Source organism: Rhinopithecus roxellana, chromosome 17 (genome assembly GCF_007565055.1).
Source record: "Rhinopithecus roxellana isolate Shanxi Qingling chromosome 17, ASM756505v1, whole genome shotgun sequence".
In the NCBI taxonomy this organism is placed as follows: Eukaryota; Metazoa; Chordata; class Mammalia; order Primates; family Cercopithecidae; genus Rhinopithecus; species Rhinopithecus roxellana.
This window is the reverse complement of record NC_044565.1, coordinates 49,845,372-49,869,227: the sequence shown is the minus strand read 5'-3', so window position 1 is coordinate 49,869,227 and position 23,856 is coordinate 49,845,372. Positions and strand designations below refer to the sequence as shown.

General features: G+C 44.6%; 1 protein-coding gene across 3 annotated transcripts in view; it reads right to left on the bottom strand.

Annotated features, from left to right (window-relative positions):
- CMPK2 (cytidine/uridine monophosphate kinase 2) overlaps nt 1-23,302 on the bottom strand; it is a 44,697-nt gene extending 21,395 nt beyond the window's left edge. For 2 of the 3 annotated variants that reach the window (XM_030921505.1, XM_030921506.1), the window contains exons 1-4: nt 22,428-23,302; nt 20,873-20,987; nt 18,623-18,824; nt 9,331-9,564 (exon numbers count right to left, since the gene is read on the bottom strand). In XM_030921505.1, the coding sequence (XP_030777365.1) occupies nt 9,331-9,564; nt 18,623-18,824; nt 20,873-20,987; nt 22,428-23,099 (1,223 nt within the window). In that variant the 5' untranslated portion in view covers nt 23,100-23,302. Of the gene's footprint in view, nt 1-6,204; nt 7,867-9,330; nt 9,565-18,622; nt 18,825-20,872; nt 20,988-22,427 lie in introns of those variants that run through there. The other variant, XM_010359223.2, reaches the window with a different exon arrangement.
- Between the last annotated feature and the right edge of the window lie 554 nt (nt 23,303-23,856).

Below are 23,856 nucleotides of genomic sequence, written 5' to 3'. Positions count from 1 at the left end.
GAGAGGTGTGCTTTTAATGATGTCATCCAGAGTGACTATTGCATACCCTGCCCTACAGGTTCCTTGTTCTATAATAGAGCTTTACTTGTAAAGAGAGCCCAGTCTCAGTTTTCTAGAGGAGTTTCCTGGATGTCCTCTCTGGGTGCATAGGTTTGCATCACTATTTTTTTCACAATCATGTTCAGGTTCTCCAATTTCATCTGGAAGGAAAGTGGCTGAGTTCAGGCAAGGACAGGCCTTTAACTGAGCTGCAGATCCCTCCAGCAGCAAAACTTAATATTCGAGGAGGCAATTATTTGTTAGCCAGAGACTTCCTTTAGATGATAACAGTCCTGCTACATTATGGGAAGTCCAAACAGTTAGGTCATTCCCCATGGTCAACTTAGTCATTTCTGGCACTGGCAAAGCAACCACTGCAACTGCTGGGCTGGACCTCTGGCCTGAGTTAAGACTCCCAAAGCTATCCCCTTCCTTTCTGAGATATGCAGATTAAATGCCCTCCCTATGGGAAGACTGAGGGTTGATGCTTTAAGTAAAGTTTGCTTTAGCTGATTAAAGACCTTCTGAGCCTTAGGTTCCCAGATCAGTGAGTGAGTTTTAGCTACTTGAGTTTCTTTTATAAGATGATATAAAGGGTGAACTATTTCACTGTACTCAGGTATCCACAGTCTTAAAAAAAAAATCCTCTTAGCTGTTTGAGGGTTTGAGGAAGGGGAAAGGAGGAAATAGGCTGAATCTTCTTCTTATCGAATGTTCTGGTCCCTTCTGACAAGACTAGACGTAGGTACCTTGCTGAAGTTTGACAGACCCAAACTTTAGATTTGGAAATTTTATATCCCCTACCTGCTAGAAAATTAAGAAGAGCTTAAGTGCATTTTTGAGAAAGTCCCTCAGTTGGGACACAGAGGAGAATATCATCTACATATTGTAAAACTTTAATCTGAGGATGAGAGAATTCAGACAGGTCTTCTGATAATGTATGCCCAAACAAGTGGGGGCTGTCTCTGAACCCCTGAGGCAGTACTGTCCAAGTCAACTTGGTAGCCTGACTGGAGGGATCCTCTAAAGCAGACAAATATTGGGAGTCAGCATACAATAGCATTCAGAAAAAGACTTCCTTTAGGTCCCAAACTGTGAACCATTTAGTTCTCTCAGGCATCTGAGTTAGCAAAGTATTAGGATTAGGAACCACTGGATGGATTGGAATTACAGCTTTATTAATGAGATGGAGGTCCTGAACTAGCATCCATTCCCCACTGGGTTTCTGTACCCCTAATAGTGGGGTGTTACAAGGGTCATTGTAGAGTCCAAGAAGGTCCTGTGCTTTTAAATTATTAATGATGGCTTATAGTCTTTTGAGGGGTACTGCATTAGGGGGTACTGCTTCCAGTTAGGGAAGGAGGTAGGATCCTTAAGGTGAATCTGGACCAGGATAGCAGTTGCAGCCTGGCCAATTTTCCCTTGATTTGCCTACACCCCTGGGCTAATATTGATTTCTACTAAGGGGGGACAAACAGTCTGTGCTGGAACTATAGGGATGGTGGCTCCCATATGGGCTAGAATATCTCTAGTAAAAGACTGGGACTCTCAGGCATGATTAAAAAGCCATGAGTAAATAGCAGTTCCCTGCTACTACAACTAAGGGGATATGAAAAATATTGGGTTAAAGACTTTCCTGAGACACTCACCATGGTTGTGCTATGGGAGGAGAGAAGGCCAGGACTGGAGAAGAGAACAGAGAGGGTGGCTCTAGTGTCCAGAAGGAAGTCTACCTTTCTCCTTTCTACATCCAGAATCACCCAGGAATCCTGGATAGTAATGGCAGTTCGAGTTGCTGGAGCCAAGAAATTAAGCCCCAGGACCTATCAGTCCTGCTGGACCATCTGGGAGACTGGCTCTGGAGCTAACGACCTGTCTCCAGGGACAGCTTGACTTCCAGTGGTCTCCACCACAGGGTGAACAGGGTTGAGGTGGCTTCTTCTTGCTGTCTGGGCAACCCCTTTGAAGCGCCCCAGTTTGCCACAGTGATAGTGATTAGCAAATGCACCCCAGGGAATCTGGATTTTACAGGCCTCTAATGTGACCACTAGAGCCTCTGTTTTTTCTCATATTTCCTCTTCTTCTCCTGGGCTTCCTCCTGGACTGTATTGTAAAAGACCAAAGTAGCCACTTTCAAGAGGTTCTCTAGAGTACTATCTGGACCTATGGCCAGTTTCTGCAACTTCGTTTTGGTATCAGGGGCTGCCTGGGTAATAAACTCATCTTTTAAAATTGGCTTTCCCTCAACTGAACGAGGAGATAGGGAGATGTGTTTCACTAATGTGTCACAAGAAATTTTTATCTGATTTTTGATCTATCATGGATAATTTACAATAATTAAGAGATTTGGTACTGGTCCTTCTCAAGCCTTCCAGTATACACATCCGAAAGTGTTTTCTATTCAACTAATCTGTAGGATCATTGGCATTCCTTGGGATTTTCAAGGAATACTGCTTCCCTCCCTATTGGTAATAGAGATTCTGCTACTTGTTCACCTTCCTTTTCTCTTTTGCCCTCCATTCTTTTAGACTTCTTCCCTTCTGAACTTTTAGACTGGCCATAGGAGATATATTGTTCATCTCTGAACGTTTCTGCTTCCTGTAAGGCTGCCTGCTTTTCTGAAACAGTTAGGGTTTGGCTTAAAAGTAGCATAGCATCTCTCCATGTAAGATAAAACATGTTAAATTTTGGAAAGACTCTATACATCTATCAGGGTCATCAGAGAACCTGTCGAAAGTTGGGAATTTCTTAAGTGGCACAACCAGAGGAACTAATGATTTGGCTACTGGGAGTCCCAAATAAGTGAGGCAGGTAGGGCACACAGAAGTTGCATTTGAGGATTCCCCAAAGGGTTTGACTCTTTGATTTTGGGGAATTATCTTTTGTAGGTTTGTCTGACATGGCTGCCCCAAGTGTGGGGTCAACTGTACAATGCTTACAAAGATTTGGGTTGTCTCGTAGGGCAAAGAAAGCTTGTACATAGTAAACCTTGGACCATGTACCCTCCCACCTACAGAAAATATCTAGTTGTTGAATAGTATATAAAAAAAGACTTCCCTTAGAAGGCCAGGTTTGTTCATCCCCAAGATGGTAAAAAGACCATGTCCTTGTACAATAGAACATAAGCCATTTTATCATCAGAGCCTCAGGGTCAAAGGAGTTCTACTGATTCAGAATGCACTAGAGGGGAGTACAGACTGCAGATGGTTTGTTATCCATCTAATAAGAGATGGGAGGCAAGGCATCCCTCAGTCCCCTTCCTCCTTTCTGTGCTGCCCAGGGTGGATGGAAAGAGAGAAAAGGCATTCCCCTTCTACTTTCTTCTCTCCTCTGGGTCCCTGCAGCCATCATAGGTGCCACCCCATGGATGCAAGCATATCCTTCACCTATGGATCCAGATGAGCCAGTAGGCAGGGCTAGTCATGCTTACCTGCATAAGGCTCTAGCTTTCCACCCTGCTGGATTCCTAGACCCACTCAGCCCAAAAGGCTCTCAAGGTACCCCAAGAGGCCTAGGAGAGATTATGTAGTAGTTGGGTTTGGGCAAGACTCTTTAATGCAGGGAATGTCCTAATACCATCTGTGGCTTCCCTTGCTATGGCCCCATTGAAAAATCAGAATTCCACAGGATGGGACTGATTAACACCCAAACATAAAATTCTTTTTTTAAAAAAATCCCATTGTAGTTGAATGCAGAACAGGTGCCTCAAATGAGTGTAAGAATTGAATGGCTGCCATTCCTTTGATGGGGACAGTACTGAAGCTAAGATCTGTCTTATCAGGATGCCTACCTCCCAACTGTTGAAAGCAGATTTTTTTTTTTTTTGGTCTACAAATAGGACATGGGGTCTGATCACTGAAAGAGGTACATAAAAGGGAAAAGAACTGGCAAACAAGAGGTTTGGGGCAGAGGAATGACAAGGCTCCCCACAGAAAAAAATTCCTTTCTACTAGGTGGCACTGTAGGGTTAGAAATGTTGGGTAAAAACTCTGACTCCAAATTCTTTTCAGGCAAAAGTTAGAAAGAGAGATTTGGGGTTTGATAGGTTGCCCCCATAGCAAGCCCCCCACCATAACAAAATTAACTTCTCTCATAAAAGAACTGCTTAAATTCACTGGACAATACTGAACTCTTATATTGGAGGAAAACACAACCCAAACGGAGAGGAAGATATTCACTCCAGGTGAAAGATCCTCCCATATGGTGCCATGAATGTCTATTATTGTGGGATAGAAAGGCCCTTACTAGGTGAAAATTTAGAGTGAAGTCTTGAATTCCCTGTTTCCAGGAAATCACAAAAACAACTCTTTGAATTACATTCTTGATTACTAAGACACAAACTAACTCTACTCAGGAAGATTATATACCTGGGTTACAAAAATACCCACAACATTGCATACAAAGAAGAGGTAGGAGACATGATAGCCACAAGAAGATGGAAGGAAAATGCAATAGGAAAAGAGTGGAAGTCTTTGTGCTGATTCCCTGATGGGCTGTAGGGGACTGGAGTTAGTCCAAGGGCCTTCAGATAACACTGAGGGCTAGCCCCAGTCAGAAACCTTCAGTTGCCCTGGGACCTTCCAATCCCACTTGACAGCTAGGCCCTCTGTGAAAGGAAACTAGATTGCAATAGACAAGAAGCCTCAGAAATGCAAGTAAAGGGTGAGAGTTAAAGGTCAACTATTAATCATCCTTCTAATGAATTCCCTTCTTCCCAGCCAATGCATCAAAATGTGTTGTAGTCTTACCAATGCACCAAGAGGTAACAGTCTCCTATTGTCTGAGATAATACCCAGAGTTCTTTGTCCTACTTCCAAGAAGATTAAGGAGTGCAGACACGAAGGTGAAGTTGGAGTGAAAGTTTAATAAGTGAAAAAATAAAGCTCTCTGCCAGCAGAGAGGGGGGCTCTAATGGGGTGCCCACTATGAGGCCAGTTGTGGGGGGTTTATGGGCTGCAAAGGGGAAGGAATGTGCGTAGTCTACCAGCTGTCTTGGAGAAGGCGTGACTCAGCTTGGCCAGGCACCCTGGCCCAGGACCAATCAGAAAGCCTGGCCTAGGACCTTTGCCTGGGACCAATAAATGGCTGAAGTTATGATTCATAGAGGCCAGACTCACAGTCCAAAAACTGGAAAGGAAAGTGCCCACTGGAACCCACTGGAGCCCACTGTGCCCATGCCCACAAAAGGAGAAAAATCTTTTTCCTGGGAGCCCACTGACTATACAAGAGACAAAGGCGTTTTTTTATGCCAGGACTTGTTCCCTCATCTGAGGGGGAGCCAGAGGTTTGTGCAAGCTTTTATGTGAATGGGCCAGAGGCTCTCCTATCTGTGCAGCCACAGGCATGTCTCCAGGCACAACACCCTGTGCTAGTTCCCTTATCAGTGCCTGCAGTTTGATTTCTTCCGCAGGCTGCTTTTTACGTTATGTGGGATGAGGCACTTACCAGTGGGCGGAAGGCTCTCTGGGGACCCTTCTCTTGTTATTTACCTAAGGTTAGCTAATTCCTTTCAGTGTCATCCTTATCTCTTGGTCCTTAGATGGCTCACTATCACCTCTGAATACAGTTGATACGAAGAGTTAAAGGAGAAAGGGATAATATCCCCTTGACATTTCAGATATTCCTTCTGCTCACATACTATTGGCAAGAAACTAGCCAGTCACCCACCTCTAGGTGTAAGGGAGCCTTGGAAATGCACTAGGAATTCTTGGCACCCATGTACCAAGCTAAATATTACATTACCACGGAAGAAAGGAAGAATAAAATTTGGGGTAACTAATGGCCTATCACAGGAACAGAAACAAAGCTCAACTTGCAATGAGCAGAGCCAAGCAAAGGATTACTGGCCATCAGTTTTAGGGTAGGAGGTGCTATTTTACCGAATACTCGTAAGTCATATATACCTATCGGTATATAAAAAGTCCAGGTGTACAAAGAATGAATTATAAAAAGTCTTTAATATTTGTAATGAGGAAATGATATTTAATATCAAACAATAGGCCTCCCCTTTCTCTGAAAGCACTTTGACCACAAATTCCACTTAGCCTGCCAGCTCACACCTTTCAACTTCCTTTACCAAAATTTCCCTCCTTTATATCACAATATTAAAAGGGGAACTGAAAAGCACTTTTCAGACAAATCAATATGTACCCAGGATGACAGCACAGACTAGGAAACCACAGCAAAGTTTATTCATGTGCAAGGGACATAAAGATACATTAATTGTTTGTTTTTCTAGGCTGCCAGTATAAGTTTTTCAAAATGTTTAAAGTAAATAAAACCAATAATACAGCTAGATACCACACTGCAAAGAACCCTAATGCTATTTATCAGCTTTAAAATACTTTCAACTGAAACCAGTTACATTTTAATATACATAGATACATTATATAGAAATTACCTATAGCTCTTTTAAAAATCCTATGACATTAACTTGAAACTTTATTAGAATTTAATATTCTATATGCAAACCTGATAAAGCCTTAAATTTAATTATTTGGGGGTAATGTCCTCTTAAGAAATGGGAGATAGGATAAAATAATTTACAGTTTTATCTGCTTTTGAACTGGAAGGAATTTTAGGTAATCACCTGGTTCAACCTACTCCCTAAAGCCACATAGCTCTATAATTTCCCCTTCACTCAGCTACTTTTTTCTATCTAAAGATATCTCAATGCGATTTCATATGTAATCATGAGACATTCAAGTGCAAGATAATTTACCAAGAAATCCCACTCCAAGATCCACTGTACTTACTGAACAAGACAAATTAAGTTTGTGTAATGAAAATACACAACAAACATTGCATTTAGCGTTTTGACTCCACTTTTAATTAGTGAATCATAGCTCCTACGCTGAGGAAACATATATTATGTATAGATCAATATAAATAAATTACTGGATTGGCTAAATGAAATGCATCCAGTTCAATGGAAAATGTGCATTCTATTCAGGGCCATACTTTAGATAAAAAAGAAAAGGAATGTAAATAAGCAAAATATAATTCAGAGAAGGCTGGTATATTTGCGGTTGGAACATCTTGGCTTGAATGTCTTTATATATGACTCAGAAGCCTACCGAAAGGGCTCTGAGCCTCAGACACAAGATCAATGCCTTCTTTGTAAGTGTTCCTTACCCAAAAATGGCCCTGCAGGAGTGTCCTTGGATAGCCAGGACATATAGACAGCCTCTGCAGGAACACTTGGCTCTAGAATTTGGGACTGAGGAAGATGCAGCGAGCCCATCATGATGAGTGCAACCAGATGTGGAAGAAGCCAATGCTAAGCACGTCACGATCTCATCAGCATGCCAGTGTAGAAGGAGGGGCTACGGAGGCTCCCTGCTGATCCGGAAGACCTTCTCTGCTGCTTCTGTACACCTCGTGCTGTCTGAGTAAGACAGGTCTTCCAGAGATTTGGTAGTGATGAAGTGAAACATATGTTCCAAGAAAATGTTTACTATGCCAGGAAGAAAGCAATTGCTGGCCTCTCACTGGAACATGATGAGAGGGTCCTTTGTGATGACAGGTCCATCAGTCAGAAGAGGGTATGATGGCTGAAGTAAAATTAAGATGCCTGGTCTCCAATTTTCTGCCACACAACATGCTTGTATAACAGAAATTTGGGAACACTGTGTAACAAATGGTGGATGTAGATGTTTCAAACAACATCTAATCCAGTGAGACATGGCACCTGGCCAGAGTAACTACAGTTCGTTAAAACTATTTTGGATTAGGCTTAATACCGTCTGCAGGACCTTTTCTCTGCAGGGGCTGGCATCAACCACATGGCAGCCAGGATTCTCCATCCGCTGGTAGGACATTTCTACCCTGGGGACAGGCGAAACACAGAGTTGGTCTACTTTTTCACACAGCTATTTGCATTAATGTTCGTTTCCTACCATAGCATAAACAGCTTGAAACAAGCTTCCCATGTCATTTATCTCACTGTAACTAGCTTTGCCCACAGAAGACGTTGATGTATTTTGTTTAATAAATAATAAATGAATAATAATGTTTAATAGCTAGCATTTGTTGAATACCTGTTTTCCGCCAAGCATTAGCATTTTGCATGATTTTTCTCATTTAGTTCTCAGAGTGACCTTAGGAGGGAGACTACTGTCATCCCTCTTTTGCAGAGAAGGCAACTGAAGCTCAAAGAATTTAGGTAATTTGTTCAGTGGCAAATTTCCCCCAAGTCTGTGCCCTGCATAATTTTCATACAAGCCAGAGTCCTTAACATATGCATGAGACTCTTCCAATATTTTGCCAGAAATCTACATATCCTTTCCATGCTAGCTAGCCTTCATGTGTATACAGAGTGACTAGTGCCTATTTCTTTATGGAATCCTCACAGCACTGCGGTTAAAACAGGGGTGTCGAGGTGGATCGTCTGCACTCACAACTCTGCTTGACTACTTCCTAGCCAAGTGAATTGGTCAAATCTCTTATCCTCCGTGTCTCAGTTTCCTCTTCTGCAAAATGAAGACTGAAACCATACCTCCCTTGCAAATGTTCACTGAAGTTTAATGGAATTAATACAAGTCAACTGCTTAGCACAGTATCTTAACCCACAGCAGCTACCATTATTCATAACATTACTATGTTATGTTAACAGAGCCGTCATTATTTAGTTAGAGAAAATATTTCTGCTTCAGTTTTTAAAGGCAGTGCTGTAGAACTGATTCATACTCAGTCATGAGGCAGGAGGCCTGGCCAGACTCTCTTCTTCTGTCGTGTTTATAACTTTCTAATTAAAACAAAAATACTGGCTGCAAAATCAGAAAGATTTTAATCCCGGTTTTACTACTGAATAGTTATGTACATTTAGACAAAGCACTCAATCCTTTGAGCCTTAAAGTTGTAAACTGTAAAATGCGGCTAATGTTTTCCTCGCAAGGATGACATAACATCAGTAAAATGCCAGACACACGAGAAGTATCTAATAGGTAAATGTTATTGTGAGCTCATTATCTAGTGCTCTGTGTGATTTTGCTATGACTGGGGAGACTGAGGCACAGTCACTTACTGTCTTACCCAGGTGCAGCTGCTCCTAGCACAGCCAGGATCAGCGGCAGGGTCTGATCCCTAATCTGATGACCTTTGCTTTAAGATAACAATGCTGCAGACCTGTGGTGACAAGCCTATTGAAAGGGGATGAAGTAACTTAGAGGATGTTGCCTCTTGCATTTGAAAACTGGAAACAGTATCACTTCCTCACAATCCTAAAGCCAGTGCCAGTGGCTCATCTCCCTTCAGGAACGCCTGCCGCTCACATTGCGTTGGGACACCTACTTTTGACGAAATACACTGTTGGCCTCAAGTGCTGCTTCTTCCCTGGTCTTCTCCATGCCCCGGCCCTGGAGCCTCTGCAGCCTCTCCTCAGGACTCACGGTGAGCAGCAGGATGAGGTCAGGTTTAAGCAGGTCCTCTGGCCACTGGTATACAGGGTGATGGGCTGGGGGCAGGTGCTGGAGACCCCCACTCACCTCGGTGGCTATGGCATAGGTGGCAGTGCTGTGCCAGTACCTGAGAAGAAATGGGGTAGTGAGTTCTCTGTCTGCAGAAGAAGTCAAAGTAGCATCTGAAAATCAGCAGCCGGGAATGATGAAACCAGGTTTGGCTCTACAGATGGTTTTCTAGTATTGTATAAATTAAATAAAATTAAATTTTATAAACTAAAAAATGTTATACAATATTGTTTAAAACATAAAATTGACAACAGTAATAAGGCAGTGTGTTCTTCACACAGCTCCATTGACGTATCTCAAACTACCATTCAGTGTGGCCTCCGCCATCACATCTTTTTGGTCCTGCTGTCTGAGTTCCTCTATGAAAGAATGGACGGTGACAGGGGACGATGAACCTGTTTGGCAGTTCATTTGTATTTAAGGGCTGTGTCTTGGCAGACTAAAAACCTGGAAAGGCCGTGTCAGTTCCTACACTGTTTTCACCTTGAACTTGCCAATGAAATTCACCTTCTGGGACCCCTGGGGTAGAAGCCTCTTTGTTTCTCCCAACTATCCAGTCTGCTGATGGTGCCTCAGTATGAGACAGGGAGACAAATACACCCTGCCCACCTCCACGAAAGTCCTCACTGAGCAAGTCAGTCGCTCTTTCTGCTGGCTGTTTTAAAAAGTAATTTGGGGGGAGGAAAACAAAGTCACTACCATAAACAAAACTCAAATCAGTCTCTATTTAAAAATGCCTAGTGGCTTCCTCCTACCTACAGGAAATGCTTGGTCTCCTGGTAAGACCCAGATCATCCCTCCTCGTCTGTATCTGCTTACCTTTTCCTCTGGTGAGAGTGATGTTCTCCACCAGCAAAACTCTCCTTCACTTCAGACTCCTAGGAAGCCCCCAAGCAGAATTGATTGTTTTCTCCTCTGTGCTCTCAAAATTCTTTAAACGTGACTCTACTGAAAAACTCCTCGTTGCAAATTAGAGCTACTTGTTACAAGCGTAATATCTATTGTCTCCTCCATTAGGTAATTTCTTGAGTGGGAAATAATTTTTAGTAATGCATGTCTGGCACATAATAGATATGCAAAGAATGAATGTTCTTTGGGTGTATAAAGGAATAAACGAATTAGAATGATTTCATTTATTGGCATAGCATATTATACTCTTGCCCTGCTCATGCCATCTTCCAATTTTAAGTGACTAAATGGACAATTCAGATCCAATATAAAAAGACCATCACCAACAATCAATATTTATGATATAAACATTCCAACGTAGAGTTACCCAGGGGCCCCTCCTCATCTGTATTTTCAAATTACCACCTTCAGTTCTTTGTTTTTTTTGTTTTTTTGCTCTTGGTGTTTTTGAGATGGAGTCTCACTCTGTTGCCCAGGCTGGAATGCAGTGGCACGATCTCAGCTCACTGCAACCTTTGCTTCCCAGGTTCCAGCAATTCTCCTGCCCCATCCTCCCAAGTAGCTGGGATTACAGGCATGCACCACCACGCCCAGCTAATTTTTGTATTTTTAGTAGACATGGGGTTTCATCATGTTGGCCAGGCTGGTCTCAAACTCCTGACCTCAGGTGATCCACCCGCCTTGGCCTCCCAAAGTGCTGGAATTACAGGTGTGAGCCACCATGCCTGGCCCAATTCTTTAAAATCCTAAAATTTTTATCATTTTAGAATTGAGGAACTCCTCTCCACAGTGGAAAGTACACAGTGGTATCCACATAATAAATTCCCTGTGTCACCTAAACTGTGCGTCATTCTGCCTGTGCCCCCCGCCCCACTTGTTTTGTAGATGTAGGTAAAAGTCATCTTAGCTGATACAGGCTCAATCTCCTGATCTGGAAAACAGAGATCATGCAAGGTTTGTTTTCCTTCCATAGTTGTTGCAACCTCTCCTCTGGACCTCTGTGCTTAAAAAAAAACTGTATCACACTGTTACTATAAGATAAATGTCTAATTCTTATCAGACACTGGTTATAACTAAAGCCAGATCATTGCAAATTATGATAACAGAATACAGGACAGCACTGAAAAGGACGCAAGTAAAAAATTCACTTGTGAGTTGATAATCCCAACACCATTCATCCTTCAAAGCCCTTGCTCACCTCCAAAAGTGTGCTCTGAGAGCTTTAGGCCACTGCGAGCTCCTGTGAGTTCTGCCTGGACACCTTCCTATGTGTTACTTACCCAACTCCTGTTACTCACAAACTTGTACTTTCAGCTTCTCTGTCAGACGGATTTTGTCCCGCAAGCTCAAAAAAGCCAATCAGGGTCTCAGTTTTCTTTTTCTGGTACTTAAACTATAATTTACACCATGGTCTGCGCATGTTCCAGATTCCTTGAATTAAATGCCCACTGATGAATAGAGTCTGATATCATCTTATTTTTAAAGTCTTCTTTATTGTAGAAAAATCACCAGCAAGAATAGATTTTTCAAGGTAATAGGGGTGATTAAGTCTTCAACCCTAACCACAGTCCCGTTAAAAATTACTGTCTCTCATATTTTTCAGCTAGATGATGGTATTGTCTAAAATGGGTTTCATTAAAATCTTTAAACATGAACAAAACCCACAAAGACAACAAATAACTGCTCTTTTCTTTTCATCTGACAAGGTGATACAGGATTTCTTTAAAGAACTAAATTGCAGACAATTCACACACACAAAGAAGACAAATCAAGGGAAGAATTAGGGACCTGTTTTCTATAGAGTTCTCCCATTGACAATACAGCTGCTTGTTTTAAATAATCACACCCTTAGCCCATCAATTTCAGACGCTTCCCACTCTTTAGTATTCTTCAATCCTGCCGTCAGGGGAGCCACATTAGTTCAAATCAAAAGCAATTTGCCAACACATACACAGCTCATATTATAATGCTTTATATTTTAATAGCAATTTCCTATTTTCAGGGCACTTCCACACACATCCGCTCACTGAATCTTCATCACAACTCCTGACCGTAGGAAGGGAAGGGGGCATGAGTACCCCACTTAACAGATCAGAAAACTGGGGAACAGAGCGCAGAAATCCCTGCCTGCACACAGTGGCCAGTGCTGCTTCAGGATCCGCAGGCATCCTAGGAAATAATGTACCTCGAAAGTCATACCCTGCTGGGAAAACCTTAGTTTTTTCAGTGCTTTCAGTCCTTTTCAGTGCTGTCCTGTATCCTGTTATTATAATTTGCAATGATCCGGCTTTAGTTATAACCAGTGTCTGATAAGAATTAGATATTTATCTTATAGTAACAGTGTGATATAGTTTTTTTAAATAGTTTTGATACAGGACTGTATCAAAAAAGATTCAATTTGGTTTGGTTCTTTGTCCCCACCAAAATCTCCTGCCAAAGTGTATTAGGTTGGTGCAAAAGTCATTGCAGTTTTCGCCATTTAGAATAATATCAAAACCCACAATGACTTTTGCACCAACCTAATAATTCTCATTGTTGGAGATGAGGCCTGGTGGGAGTTGATTGGATCATGGGGGCAGACATCCCCCTTGCTGTTCTCGTGATGGTGAGTGAGTTGTCACAAGATCTGGGGGTTTAAAATGTGTAGCACTTCCCCCAGCTTGCTCGCTTTGGCGCTCTCTCTCTCTCTCTCTCCTGTTGCCATTGTTTCCTCTTCAACTTCTGCCATGATTGTACGCTTCCTGAGGCCTCCCCAGCCATGCCTCCCATATAGCCATGCGGAACTGTCAGTCAACTAAACCTCTTTTCTTTATAGATTACCCAGTCTCAGGTATGTCTTTATAGCAGTGTGAGAATGAACTAATACAGATATCACATATGATAACATTGGACACATTAACAATAGGGCAAAAACATTTTCCAGGCAAAGCATTCCCATAAATGATCGAGATTTCGTATCCTTCTCAGTTCATCCTAAGATTCCACATAACTTGCCAACTTTGAAATTCTTATTGTGTTATCCCCATTGCCATCCCCATTGTCATCCCAGGGTTAAAACGACTCATGGGCCATCACAGTCTGGACTGTAGCAACAGCCTTCTAGCTGATTCTTTTTCCTTTCCTGCCCCTCCCCCACCACACACTTTATTCTCCACACGCACTCAGGGCGGTCTCTTGATGGAATATTTCAGACATACAGAAAAGTGTACAGAGAAAGATATAGTTTCAAGAAAGGAGTAGTAGTTCTGTGTCCCAATATCACAAATCAGCTTTTCAGTGACCAGCTTACCCACCAGGAACAAGTGGAAAAGCTAGAGGAGTCAAAATTAAAACCTGCTAATACTAAATGTCAACAGGGTTGTTAGTCACAGGGACTTGACAAACACTGCTGTTGGGAGGGGAGGAGACTCAACATTCTTTCAACCCCTTCAGAATACTTTTTGCAACACCTACCAAACCTGAACAGCCACAAACCCCATGCCCCTGCAGTTCTGTTCCTGGGAACCTATGCAACAGAATGGCATCCATATGTGCACCAAAAATGTATGAAATTTAGTTCACAATAACAGAGACAAATCTTCAAAACACATGTGGTATGAAAGAAGTCAGGCGCAAAAGAACTCCATACCTAACAAATAGTTGCATTTGTAGGCAGTTTAAGAACAGGCAGAACTAATATATGGCTATGTCAGTTGGGACAGTCACCACCCCTGGGGATGAAATGGGCAATGACTGGGTGGGGGCAGAACAGGGGTGTAGGGGCTGTGGCAGGCTCTCATTCTTGATCTGGGTACAGGTGACTTGACTGTTGACTTCTTGAAATTCCTTGAGATTTACATTTATGATTAATGTTATTTACCAACTATGCCATACTTCAATGCAATTGCTTATGTTTACAAAAATAAGTAAATCTTTGGAGACAATGAACATTCAAGAAATGTTAAGAAATAATCCAATCACAATCGAAGTCCTTCTGAACTCCTTATCAACCACATTTATCTCTACTTCCCAGAGAACAACTTTCTTAAATCTGCTGTTCAACATCCTTTCATTTCTCTACTCTTTGCAGTATGAGTAACTGTGAGTGTATTCTACTGAACATCTTTCGGCAACTTGACATTTTCATTCAACATTATGGTTTTGTAATGTGTGCACTCTCATGCATTGCACAACATATTTACACTGTTGCTGTATGGTTCTCCACCTTATAAATATGCTGGTATTTATTCATGCTTTCTCCTGTTGATGGGCTTTAGGTTTCTCAAATTTTGCAACAGTATGAAGGAAGCTGAAAGAAACTTTTGTCAGTGTTTCTTCAACAGGCAGGAGCAATCTTCCACTTTGCTACATCTTCTCAAACTGCTCTCCAAGTGATTATGCCAGTATCATATGATATACTTGGACCAGCATCATATGAGAGTTTCTGTTGATCCATATCATATGAGGAAACTTTTAGTTACAGTAGTTTCACCAACTAGATGGGAGTAAAATGCAATCCAGATGGGAGTAAAATGGAATCTCACAGTGACTGTAATCTTTTCATCCCTGTGCCATTGTGATGTAAGTTCAGTATGACCCACTTGTCATATTCTTTCTCCTTTCTTATAGTATTTTTAAAGCTATTTTTATCTTCTTTTTTGTGTTTTTTGTTTTATTGTTTTTGGGATTTTTTTTTTGAGCCAAGGCCCCTCTTGCTCTGTCATCTTCTTGCTCTGTGATTGTAGCCTTGACCTCCTGGACTTAAGAGATTCTCCTTCCTGAGTCTCCTAAGTAGCTGGGACTACAACTGGGTGCCACCATACCCAGCTATTTTGTGTGTGTGTGTGTGTGTGTGTGTAGAGATGAGGTCTCACTATGTTATCAAGGCTGGTGTTGAACCCTTGGGCTTAAGCACTCTTCCCACCTCAGCCTTCCAAAGTGCTTGGATTACAGGTGTAAGCTACTGCACCTGACCTAAAGCTATTTCTTACAGATGAATTTTTAAAGTACATATCAGTTTATGTCTCTCCTTTATCAGAAACATTCCAGTGGCTCCCCAGTGCACTCAGAATAAAATCCACTCTATGCCATGGCCTACAGGCCCTATAGATCTGCCCCAACCTTCCTCTTCCCATTCATCCACAAAGCACCTCCTCATCTACTACGTTTCCAGAACATAGACCATTTTCTAGTTGTCAGATATGTTAGCTTATTTCAGTTCAGTCTTAGCTTCATTGTTGCAGATTCCTCTCTCCACACTGCTTTCTGTTACCTGGGAATTTTCACATTTGGCTTTTCTTTTTTTAAATCAGGGCTCTGACTAATGGTGCTTTCTCAGACAGGCCTTCCTAAACCATATCTAGTGGGAGGTTAGCCATTTTCTAGCACATTACTTTGATTTTTTCCTTTTCCCTGCATTTATCATGCTTTGATATTGTCTTATCTCATCTTACATATTATTTTATGTATTTGTTCACTTGATACTTTTCTTCTCCTAAAATGTTAAGTTTGCTCAATGAAAGTAGGGAATACTCTATCTCATTGTTATGGTTTGGCTGTGTTCCCACTCAAATCTCAGCTTGAATTCCCACGTGTTGTTGGAGGGATCCAGTGGGAGGTAATTGAATCACAGGGGCAGGTCTTCCCCATACTGTTCTCATGGTAGTGAATAAATCTCATGAGACCTGATGGTTTTAAAAAGGGGAGTTTCCCTACACAAGCTCTCTACTCCTGTCTGCTGCCATGTGAGATGTGCCCTTTACCTTCCACCATGACTATGAGACCTCAGCAACATGGAACTGTAAATCCACTAAAGCTCTTTCTTTCATAAATTGCCCAATCTCGGGTATGTCTTTATCAGCAGTGTGAAAATGAACCAATACAGTAAATTGGTACCAGAAGTGGGGTGCTGCTGAAAAGATACCCAAAAATGTGGAAGTGACTTTGGAACTGGGTAACAGGCAGAGATTGGAGCAGTTTGGAGGGCTCAGAAGAAGACAGGAAAATGTGGGAAAGGTTGAACTCCCTAGAGATCTGTTCAATGGCTTTGACCAAAATGCTGATGATATGGACAATGAAATCCAGGCTGAGGTGGTCTCAGATGGAAATGAGGAACTTGTTGAGAACTGCAGCAAAAGTAACACTTGTTATGCTTTAGCAAAGACACTGGCAGCATTTAGCCCTTGCCCTAGAGATTTGTGGAACTTTGAACTTGAGAGAGATAATTTAGGGTATCTGGTGGAAGAAATTTCTAAGCAGCAAAGCATTCAAGAGGTGACTTGGGTGCTGTTAAAGGCATTTAGTTTTAAAATGGAAAAGAGCATAAAAGTTTGGAAGATTTGCAGCCTGACAATGTGACAGAAAAGAAAAACCCATTTTCTGAGGAGAAATTCAAGCTGGCTGCAGAAGTTTGCATAAGCAATGAGGAGCCAAATGTTAATCACCAAGACAATGGAGAAAATGTCTCCAGGGCATGTCAGAGACCTCTGCTGCAGCCCCTCCCATCACAGACCCAGAGGTTTAGGAGGAAAAAAATGGTTTTGTGGGCCCAGGGTCCCTCTGGTGTGTGCAGCCTAGAGACTTGGTGCCCTGTGTCCCAGTCACTCTAGCCTTGAGCAAAAGAGGCCAAGGTACAGCTCAGGCTCTTGATTCAGAGGGGGCAAGCCCCAAGCCTAGGCAGCTTCCATGTGGTATTGAGCCTGAGGTTTGGGAAGTCAAGAATTGAGGTTTGGGAACCTCCTCCTAGATTTCAGAGGATGTATGGAAATGTGGGGATGTCCAGGCAGAAGTTTGCTGCAGGAGTGGGGCTCTCATGGAGAACCTCTGCTAGGGCAGTGCAGAAGGTAAATGTGGGGTTGGAGCCCCCACACTGAGTCCCTACTGGGGCACTGCCTAGTGGAGCTATTTGAAGAGAGTCACTGTCCACCACACCCCAGAATGGTGGATACACCGACAGCTTGCACCGTGCACCTGGAAAAGTTGCAGATAACACCAGCCTGTGAAAGCAGCAAGGAGGTGGGCTATACCCTGCAAAGCCACAGGGATGGCACTGCCCAAAACCATGAGGACCCATCTCTTGCATCAGCATGATCTGGATGTGAGAAATGGAGTCAAAGGAGATAATTTTGGAGCTTTAAGATTTGACTATCCAGCTGGATTTCAGACTTGCATGGAGTCTGTAGCCCCTCTGTTTTGGTCAATTTCTCCCATTTGTAATGGCTGTATCTAGGAAGTAACTAACTTGCTTTTGGTTTTACAGGTTCATAGGTGGAAGAGACTTGCCTTGTCTCAGATGAGACTGGCTATGGACTTTTGAGTTAATGCTGAAATAAGAGTTTGTGGGACTGTTGGAAAGGCATGATTGGTTTTGAAATGTGAGGACACGAGAATCAGGAGAGGCCAGGAAGGGAGTGATATGGTTTGGCTGTGTCCTCATCCAAATCTCATCTTGAATTCCCATGTATTATGGGAAGGACCCGGTGGGAGGTAATTGAATCATGGGGGCAGGTCTTTATCATGCCATTCTCATGATTGGGAATAAGTCTTACAAGGTCTGATGGTTTTAAAAAGGGGAGTTTCCCTGCACATGCTCTCTACTCTTGTCTGCAGCTATGTGAGATGTGCTTTTTACCTTCCACCATGATTCTGAGGCTTCCCCAGCCCCATGGAACTCTAAGTCCATTAAACCTCTTTCCTTTGCAGATTGCCCAATCTCAGGTATGTCTTTATCAGCAGCATGAAAATGGACTAATACACTGGTTTATCATTGAATCCTCTGAATTAAGACTAGTCTTTGGCACACAGGATGTGTCCAGTAAGTATTTGTTGAATAAGCCAATGAACAAATGAATGACTGAAAGTACAGACTCATTAATGTCCCCAGTATGCTATTTCCAGCTTACCTTGGCAAGTTACTTTACCTTTCTGAGATCTACAGTTCTCATCAGTAAACTGGGAATAGCACTTAACATTCACCTACCCAAGTTATAGTTCCAGATACTAGTATTATTATATATGTAATTCTCCAGCAAATGCCAGTGCCTGGTATAGGTAATTAACAATTCATAAGCAGAATTACTATTATTATCATAATACAGTTTGACTTAAACACAATTTTTTCCTGGCATATACTTGTATGTACACACACACACACACACACACACACACACACACACACACTCTTAAATATTAGGGAGAAAATGCCTAATTCAAGGCATCTTTATACCTACCTGTCTACAATCACAGGAGATTTGGCAGATTCTTTAGCTATTTCAGAGGCCACAATATAATTGCCCAAAGAATAAAAAGCTCTTCTAATGATAGTTGGTTCATCATCAAAGATTTTCCTCCACTGGCCAATGCAAGAGGGTGGTGACTTTAAGAGGACAGCCTTAAGCGAATCTGCAACTGACTGGGTCACCGTGGTTTTACCTGCGGATCATACACGAAGTATATACATCTTAACCACAGCCCAAAAGTTAATATTGATGTAGAAAGAGCACAGACATTCTCTCAACCTGCAAATCAAATGAGCAGACTAAATAACAGGATTCTTTATAAAAAGCTATAGACCCATAGGAAGGTAGGATTCCTCTGTGTGGTATTAGGAAACCTGGAGGAAAAACTCTCGTTAGTGATCAAATCTGATACTGGAAGTCTAGATACAAGAGCCCCTTTTATGTGTGACTTGTATTCCCGGCAGCCCAGCTACTGCTTACCCTCTTACCATGTTCCCACCCTGAAGACTTTCTCTCGTCTTACTGTCTGTAGTTGATGAACCCACACCTGGCATCCACAGCGACTCTTCTCACCCCTCCTCTCTTTCTACCTTCTTCATACCCTGCTTCCACTTCTGTGCAATCCCTTTCCAATTTCCAGGCCTGGTTCTACCACTCACTCCTGTGCTTGCCCCTTTGGGCTTGGCCTTCAGAGCTTTTGTATCTGCTTTAGGCTTCAGCCTTCTCCTCAAAGGCACTGCTCAGGCCTCATTGACTTTCTGACTCCCCCTTGCATGACCTCAGGTGACAGATTAGCCCCTTCCCAGAGCCCATCTCACAATTCTCAGCTGCTGCCTGGAGCTCAGGACAGGTGGTGATGAGAAGATGATCTACTCCAGCAAACTGTGCACTAGTTTATCTGAGCTCCTACTGTTTCGATTTATTTATAAGTTTCTCTGTCACACACTTAACACTTTATTGCCAACTGTCTATTTTTTTTTCTTGGGTTGTCAGGATGGACCTTAACAGTAGCTACCATTTCTCAGTGTCTACTAGGAGCCAAGTACTCAGCACGTTATACTCCTAATTCTCCCAGTTACCCTGCAAAATAGTTATTATTAAATCATCTTACAGATGAAGAAACTGAGCACTGGAGAAGTTAACAAATTTACCCAAACTCGCCCTCCTGGCAGGCCTTGGTGCAGGATGCAAATGCAGGGCAGACAGAACCACTAGCCTGTGTTCTTTCTGCCAATCTATGCTATCTCCTTGTAACATTTGTATGTGTGGATGCTTGTGTTGAGGCAGAATTTTTGTATCTCCTGTAATCCCACCAAATCTAAATTAGTTGTGGGTACAAAATAAATGATCAACAAAACACATCAACTGAAGGATTGATGGTGTTACAATTCCCTCTGCAGCTGAAAGGAACTATGACTGGTCCTGGGCACAGCCAGTACACCTGAGTGATGACAGCTGGTCTCCCTGAAGGCCAGGACACGGCCCGATCCTTCATACAGAGCCAGGATGGTCAACATGGGCCACATCTCCCTAGCTGGGTACACAAGTGCCTCTATATGGAAATTGCCTTTTATATTATTAAAAGTCTGTAGCCCTCAAGTTTATACAGGAGGAGAAACTCCTGTGCTGAACCACTCGGATGCTAGTTCTCCAGCATCAACCCTCCCCTCGGTGTGTCCTGGGCCACAGTAGCAGCACTTCTGCCCCTTTTGTACTTTGGGCTAATGTGAGCACACATTGTATTTTGACCTTAGTTTGACAGCTCAGAAGGCTTTTTTTCTTCCATTTCCTAGTTCTTCCACATTTTGCTCCAGAAGAATCTCTGAATTGCCTGTGGTTCCTGGACACACCACCCTGGTTCAAGCCCCTGCACCTTTGCCCATGCTATTTCTTCTGTCTGGAGGATGTTACCTGCTTTCATCACCCGACTAACTCCTATCCGTACTTAAAATACAATCCAGGTATCACGCACTCCACCCCACAAAGCCCCACAGAGGCCAGATTCAGTGCCCTTCCTCTGTTCCGCCAGACCACTGAGGGTTCGCGCCCACACATCACGCTGCTTCATATTGAAGGTCTTATTCATCTCTGCATCCCAGGGCCTGCCTAGCACAGGGCCTGCCACACAGTAGGGGCACACAGAAGGCTCTAAATAAAGTTTTATTTTGCAGGAAGTATTTCTGTTTCTGCACCTAATCAGTTAGTGTCATTGCCTATAACTAAAAGGTAATGTTATCTTACCCGTGGCATCCAGTCCTTCGATGGCAACAACCTGGAACTTTCCTTTCTGGACCTGTTTTGGGCACTGGTCGACCAGGTCAAGCACCGCCCGGGCTTCAGGAATAAAGGAGGTACACTGTAAAACAACGTCTATCCGTCAGCAATGAAGCCAGGGGGCTTTTGCAGAAATCACACCTAAATTGCTGAGCACAAGATTGCCGCATGCTTATAGGCCTAAGTTATACTGAGAACGTGCCAGACCATGGAAATTCAGAGTATCTGATGCTAGGATGGACTGGAGTGTTTTATTTTATCTCGAGTAGCCGAGGCTCGAAACAGCTGTCCCTGTCTGGATCGCTCGGTGGCATGCAGCCCTCACTGAGCAGCTCTGAGAAAGGCCAGGCAAGGCACATCATTAGTGTCCTGTGACACAGCAACATGGAACTACAGGCCCACTGGGAACACAGTGTCACAAGAATGGGAAATAAGCTACACAGTGAGCTGGAGACAGCAGTCTGCATCTGCAGCATGTCCTCTCCCAGCCACTCAGGGGACTGAGCAAAAGAGCCAAGCACAGCAATCACGAAGCCAGCAGAGCACCGTCCCGCTGGGAATTTCCAGTTCCTCAATGTGCATTATCTCACTGCATGCTCATGGCAACTCACAGCGAGGCTCAGACACTTATGTGCTTGCTCTGAGCAAGGCAATCTTCGAAGTGCTTTACAAGTATTCAGTTGCCAATCTCTGTATTAGCTTTGAGGTGGTGGTTGGGGGTACTATTATAATTCCTAGCATAGGAATTAAGGAAACTGAGGCAGAGAGTTGAAGAAACTTGCTCAAAGTGACACAGTTAATAAATGCCAGAGTTTAAATTTAAATACACGTGGTTGATCTTGCACTCTAAACTGCTCCACAACGCTGTCCTGTAAGCTTGGAAAATATTCCCAAGATCCATGGGGCATCCTCAGGGGTCATCTGTGTCACAGGAGGAAATCTGCCTAGCCTGCGACCAGAAAGAATCTTCAGTCTCTTTCTTTGAGTACCTGCTGTGAGTCAGATGTTTCCTTAATCATCAGGACAACACCGCAAGGTGGGAATTGCACAAGTCAAAGGGCAAAACTTAAGAGTAGTTGAGTAACCTGCACAAGGTTCATGACCGGTCGGTAGGTAAACACTATTTAAGTCTAAATTTCTTAAACCGCCTAAACTCATGCATTTTCTTTTTCACCCCAAGATCCTTGAAGGGTTATCATCAGCAAATAAAATTGCTTCCCAGCTGACATTATTTTCCCTTACTCCCGGCAACCCCTTTACTCCCTCTGTAGTGCTGGTGGGATGCTTTTACAGCAAGCATCGCGTGGCCTGGTGTAGGTCTATGTTCCACATTAGGTTGGAAGATCCTTGCAAACAAGAATCTTGAAAGAGTTGCCTGGCATACAGGACACCTTCCCTACCTGATTTGCGAACGGAAATAAGCAAACCACCCAGGCAAGAGCCCGCTTTACAGACCAGCCTCTTGGTCCAATTCTCTGGTCTGAAGGGTTCAGATGCCACGCTGGGCGCTGGAAACTCTTACCTCCTCCAAAACTGCCCGGGCGGCTTCCCGGTCCGGGAAGACTACGGAACTAGGCAAGTCGGGCACCACAGGGTGCAGCGGGGGCTCCGGGGCGGGCACGACCTGTGCGCAGGCCACCTGCAGCCGTCTGCCGTCTTGTACCTCCCAGAGGCGCTGCCACAGCTGGCCGCGCGGGTCCGCCTCGAACTCGCCTAGATGCGGGCGTGGTGCCTCCTGGCAGGCGCCCAGCAGCTCCAGCAGCGCTTGCCGGGTGTCAGGGCCATCCAGGGGGTCGCGCAGCAGGAAGCCTTGCTGCGCGCCGGCCTGGCCGCCCGGGCAGTAGCAGAGCAGCCTGAGCAGCTGGCACCGCTGGAAGGGGCCGCGACGCAGCTGGTGCAGCAGGCGTTGGTGCAACCGCGCCGCCCGGACTCGGGCCCCGCAGCCGGCGTCCGGGGTCACCGGCACGCACAGCGAGTAGCTGCGCTCAGGGGGCCCCAGCAGCGCCGCCAAGCGGGGGTCGGGGGCGTCTACGTCGCCGGGGTCATCGGCGCCCAGGGCGAAATGAGCCAGGGTGCAGTCGGGGAGCTCCAGGACGAAGCGGCGCGGCGGAGCCATGGCCCCAGCGCAGACCCCGCGCCGCCCGAGCAGCTGCCCCGAGAGTGGCCGGCGCAGAAGCGGGCGGGCGAAGGCCATGGGCGTCTCAGCGACGCCGCCCTCGGCCCCGCCTCGGAAATGAAACCCGGCGGGAGCCAGGCGTCGGCGGGAAACGAAACCCGGCGGGAGCCAGGCGCCGGCGGGAAACGAAACCGAAGCGTTGCGGGGAAACGAAAGCCAGAGGCCCCGGCGGGGCAGGAGCCCTGAGGCTGGCGCGCTCTTCCGGTCTTTCCTCCTGGCCGCGAGATTTGCGCGATAAACAGCCGGCGCTCGGGAGCAAACGCTCGGCCCCGGGGCCCCAGGTGCGCGGCGCCGCCGGCCTGCACGGTCCCCAAGCGCAGGCTCCCGGGGCTGACACCGAATGAGGCCCTGCGTCCTCGGCCCCAAGGTAGCTCCGTGTGCGTTCTGCGGGTGGCTGGCGGTCCCGACCCTGGTTTGAGTTGCTCCTCTGCGGCATATGCCGGGTGCATGGAAGGGGGCGGGGGTGCACGCGCGAGGAACAGAGGGACAGAGAAGTCCCTTCCCGGTGTAACTGGCTCTTCAACGCCCACGTGCAGGCACACGACTGCCCTTGGATGACTGACCAGGCCCTGCAGACCTGCAGACCCTCCCCGACCTCAACTCCTAGCTCTGACCACGCGTCCCCGCCCCTCTAATCCTGCAGAGCTGCTTTCCTGCGGGAACAGGGCACAGTTCTGGCTCTTCCCTCTCCTGTATCTTATCTCACTTGTTCACTCACTCACCTGTGCACCCACTCACCTGTGTACAAGCTTTTCCCTCTTCCCGGAATTGCCCT